The 5,023-nt window shown below is 39.2% G+C and overlaps 1 protein-coding gene across 1 annotated transcript in view; it reads left to right on the forward strand.

Annotated features, from left to right (window-relative positions):
* Positions 1–4,670, forward strand: part of LOC140233049 (cytochrome P450 27C1-like) — a 66,288-nt gene extending 61,618 nt beyond the window's left edge. The window contains exons 6-9 of the mRNA XM_072313159.1: positions 1,192–1,364; positions 2,256–2,334; positions 3,032–3,238; positions 4,401–4,670. Of these exons, the coding sequence (XP_072169260.1) occupies positions 1,192–1,364; positions 2,256–2,334; positions 3,032–3,238; positions 4,401–4,511 (570 nt within the window). The 3' untranslated portion in view covers positions 4,512–4,670. The remainder of the gene's footprint in view (positions 1–1,191; positions 1,365–2,255; positions 2,335–3,031; positions 3,239–4,400) is intronic.
* Positions 4,671–5,023: the final 353 nt, after the last annotated feature.

A 5,023-nucleotide genomic window follows, 5' to 3' on the forward strand; every position in this document is an offset into this window, starting at 1 on the left:
TTTGTGGACCGACGAAGAAATTTGGTGGCTTGAAAAAAAATAAAGAAAAACATAAAAAGGGAAAAGATTCAACAAAGCATTAAAACAATGTCATAAACCATAAAGATTATTTGAATATTGACAAGCATGACAACGGCATTCAAACGTCACTTTTATTTACAACTACCAAGCTCATGTTGAATTGAGACATAAACATAATTTTCCACAACACTGTGCACGTATTCAAGATTATGATCTTATCGATTATAGGGGTATATATACTTTTATAATTGGAAAGATATATGTAAGATGAAAGGTATATAGAAAAATATAGCTTGGCGGAATTTGGCAGTTAAATAGACGGAGTTCTGTCGTGGGGACGATCTTGCAACCCTGGTCGCGGTATCTGCTGAAATGCGTGCAGTTGTTAAGCACTGAGCCCCGAGTTATTCTCTCCTTTTTGAGTGAGAAAACACATGAAAAAAATCGACACAGTCAATAGTTTTTGATGGCCCGATCGGGCCACCCAAACATATATTTTCTTAAAAACTTGTGGCCGGGCCAACATCTACATGTAGGGCCACCGCTAATATCGAGCTCCGTGGCTACAACATCATAAAGCAAAAACATTTGTGTCCGTAATTGAGGCAGTAACCTTTAAATGTTGCAGTCTGTAGAATGAGTTGAGTATGAGGGACATTTTAGTGCCAGTGATTAATGTAAACAAAGTGCAGAAGGTATTAAAAGCAGATGTGAGCAAGAAATCATTGGCAACATGAGCTGTCTCTACAATATTACTCTTTTTAACTGCTTAAGCGGAAACTAATGAACTAAGCAGGAAAATATGACGTAATCACTTGCTATATGCTATCTTTGCCAAAAACAGGAAGATCGGACGCAGATCACCCCCAAACCAATCAGTAAAGGGACATTCGTATTATTACTTTCAGATGTAACAAATCACAAGTAGGTACTTACGAACATTGTCGTTATTTCGCGAGCTCGCTAATCAGTGCTTTCCTTTCATTACTGCACAGTTCGTGCCAATCACTTGCTGTTATTGATGTTGGTTATTCTCATTGATAAAGAAGGTGAAGATGAAGATAATGATAATGATAATGATGATGGTAGTGATGATGATGATGATGATGCTGATGATGCTGATGTCAAAGAGCTACGTTAAGTCGCAGATTTCGTTATATCTTACCACAGACGTCCAACACGCTGGCCTGGGCGCTTTATGAGCTGTCCCGTCACCCCGACACTCAGGAGCGTCTGTTCGCCGAAATAGAGGGCGCTCTTGCACTTAGCGGTCGAGACATTCCGGAGCACGACGATCTGCCTAACATGCCTTACCTGAAGGGAATTATCAAAGAAACGCTGAGGTCAGTATTCTTGGAATTGTGCCATTTTTTTTTATAACCAAGACCTTTGAAGCCTTCATATTTTCTTTGAGGTCAAGGGTTAGCTCTGCTTTACAAGAAGAAATGTTTGTTGTTTTTTTGTTAATGTTTTCAAGTGAAGGGTTTTGTAGCAAAAGAGGGTAAGCGCGATTTTCAAATATCTTAAAGTAAGTCCATCATCTGATGGAGCAAAATAGAACCTTTCAATGATACCTCTCTTGTTGCATAACAAGATATATTTTGAAAGTTCAATGTTTAAGAATATCCCATATTTTCTGACCTTTTTTTCTGTCTTTTAGTTGGTTCAATCACAAATATCTCTCAAATTGACAAAAATAGAGTTAGCTCGTTATGGGATCAAGCTCTTCGTGTATTTACAACCAAATGCCGCATTGTGTAACTTTCATTCAAAATAATTAATCATTTACTCGTCATAGAGTGAGTTAATTTATGCTCTCTAGTTGTTTTTATCATTCTGTTGGACACTGAAACAATTTCGACTTGATAGAGAAGGTAAGTCTGTGCAATATAGCTTTTGATGGTAATATTTGTTTTCCAAACTAACACGTGGAAATATGGGAAGTTGCGCGTTCGCGAAGACAAAGCGGAGATTTCTTCTTGATTCTGAAATATATTGGAGGATATTATGACATTAAGAATTCTTAAGTAATGTGTCTACAGGGGTAAAAATATATAATACATCCCCAATAATTTTTATTCAAATAGTTCCAGTTATCATAATGTTATAGAAGAGAAACAATAACGTTCTCAGTGTTATCAACAACAACAACAAGGGTTTACACATTTTAGTTCTCTATTTACGAGGAAAAGATCGAATAAAATATTTTGTCGTCATTCTTTTGATATCCACAGATTGTACCCCGTTGTGCCGGCAAATAACCGTGTGTTGGACAAAGACGTCGAAATCGGTGGCTACCATATCCCCAAAGGAGTAAGTGGCCCATATTTGCTTCATAGCATGCTTCGTCGAGTATATTTTCCTACGATGTGTGAAGTTGGCGATACTTGTAACACGACGTCATGTAATCACGTTTTGTTTGTGTCCGTTTTTCATATTTTTTTATATTTTTTCATTGTAAATCATTGTGATATTCAAATCAACTATATCTGAGGAACAATAGTCTATGTTCATCTCGAGTGAGATATAACACTATCTAGTTGATACAAACGTGATTCAGTCTTTTCATATCTCTCCAGATGAGTTCCATGATATATATTTTGCCCCTGCGACAATTTGTCCCATGAAATATCTGCACGCTAAGCCAAGAATAAAAGCTACCCGCAAACACAACGCTATCCCTAATCCTGCACCTCACATCAAACTACAGATGTACACCCACAACCCTTATAACCCAGTGTCCTGTGAGAAAATAAGACAGGAGCAATTGTCGCAGGAGCAAATGTCGTGTCACCCTCTGGACGACTCTCATTACGTCATTAGGAATCATTCGTTCTTTTTTGAATGTCTTACAAATGGATGCTTTATTTCCATATTCCCTACTAGTCATTATTTCTAATACGTTGAGATATGCCAAATAAATAAAAACTAATATGGATAGGAGCATTGTTCGCAGTTTTTGCATTGAGGGTTGTGATTGTTATCGATTTTTTTTTTTCAAATCTTTCAGACCATGATCGGTTCTCTTCAGTACGTGATGAGTCACGACGCAGAACTCTTTCCCGAACCCGACGCCTTCCGACCCGATCGATGGTTGCGGGCGGAGGGAGTGGGCGAGGGCGTGTCTTCTTTCTCCTCCCTACCCTTCGGCTTCGGCCCCCGGATGTGCATCGGCCGCAGGATTGCCGAGATGGAGATGCATCTTGCTCTGGCGCGGGTAAGGCTCATCTTTAACCCATTCCATACTGAATTCCGAGATCTCCACAGGCATAATATACTGGACATGCGCCAGGTTTCAGTAGGGAACGGGTTAACGCATTGTCTACGTATGAAGAGTTTGATCCTAGCAACATGGGTTAAGCGCCATTTTTAAACAATCAAAGTAAATCCATCATCCAGATACAGAGCAAAATAAAACCCTTCCAACATTACCTCACTTGCTACATCATATCGAGGGATATTCTTGCAGTTAGGATATTATTTCCTGTCATTTTCTCTTTTTAGAAGCGTGAATTACAAATATCTCAAATTAACATGAATGGAGTTAATTCGTTTTGCCCCCAAACTCTTCATATTAATGAATAAACTGTATCAATCTGTTATATTGATGTTATTGCTTTTAATAGTTACGTATAGTATTGTAATCAACAAATCTAATACAAATAAACTCTCTGATCATTCCCTCCCGTTTTCATCTGCCCCATTTCTGAGCATACACATAACCTCTTTTCTCTCTTTCTCTCTCTCTCTCTCTCTCTCTCTCTCTGTATCCATTTATATTTTAGGTAGATTAATAGTTTGATAGATAAACAGACAGACAGATATATCGATAGATATTCTTGGCACAGCATCGCCCGCCTTCAACTACGATTTACATTATTGTTCTGGATTGAGTAGCATTAAACCATGGCTTTCACAGTGCGATTTAGAGCTCATAACTGCCGTAAAACACCCTCGTGACTGACAACCGCGAAGGCCTGTAACGAGAGGAAGTTAAAAAGTACAGTGAAATCGAACCAAAAACAAAACAAAATTAACAAAACTTAACTAATGTTGAAGTAAACAGAACAAACCCCAGGGCCGCAAAACAAAATCCTTCAGCAATCATTGTGTAAACTTTATTGGAATGTGCTCTAAAGACTGGTTTGCTTCAAAATATAATCATATCTATAACTGCAATTAAACGTGCACAACCCTTATCGTCAACTTCTCTCAGCCAACCCCCACTGATATACTACTTATGAGCCTAGGGTGTCAATCGAGGAAAAAAAATGGAGCTGAAATTGAAGTAAACTAATGGTTATACACATACTCTGAGGGTGTCGTGTTTGTATTTCAAGTGATCATTTGACTTGTGTGTTTCTTTTGTTTTTCTAAAGCTCTCCAAAACGTTCGTGCTCCGTTACCGTGGCGACGACAAAGTCCTGCCCGCGGTCCGCGGCATCCTCGTGCCAGGAGCGCCGCTCAAGATCAGCTTTATGGACAGGTGAAAAATGACTCAGAGCATTAATGAAGACGAACATTCGTACTACAAGAAAGAGAGAAAAATCTTTAAAATGTGTGTCCCAAGGAAAACACAAGATCAGCGATGTGGACAAACTGAACTGACGTTGAATAAGTTACCGGGATAGTGAATCAGGTGAGATGATCTACGATCTACTATGATCTACGATGATCTACGATCTTCTGGCGCTTGGTGCGTTTAAAGACCAGGTAGCGTGATGAAACATGGGTAGGTCTGTTTGAATCGATTTTTTTTCATTGGCTGCCCACCGGGATACATTCGAAAAACCACGAATTGCGTCCGTCAGCCACGTCTCAACGAATAGTGTATATCGAAGCTGCACATGTCGGTAACGGTCGACTCCGGTCGAGATTCTTCGGCTGAGTGTGTATACTTTATACATGATATAAGTCAGTGATCAAGCTAGCTGTACACAATTCGTTACGGGGATTCTTGAATATATCCGACCCGAGCCAGCCTTTCGACTCCAAGCATGGT

The sequence above is a fragment of the Diadema setosum genome, chromosome 9, assembly GCF_964275005.1.
Source record: "Diadema setosum chromosome 9, eeDiaSeto1, whole genome shotgun sequence".
In the NCBI taxonomy this organism is placed as follows: Eukaryota; Metazoa; Echinodermata; class Echinoidea; order Diadematoida; family Diadematidae; genus Diadema; species Diadema setosum.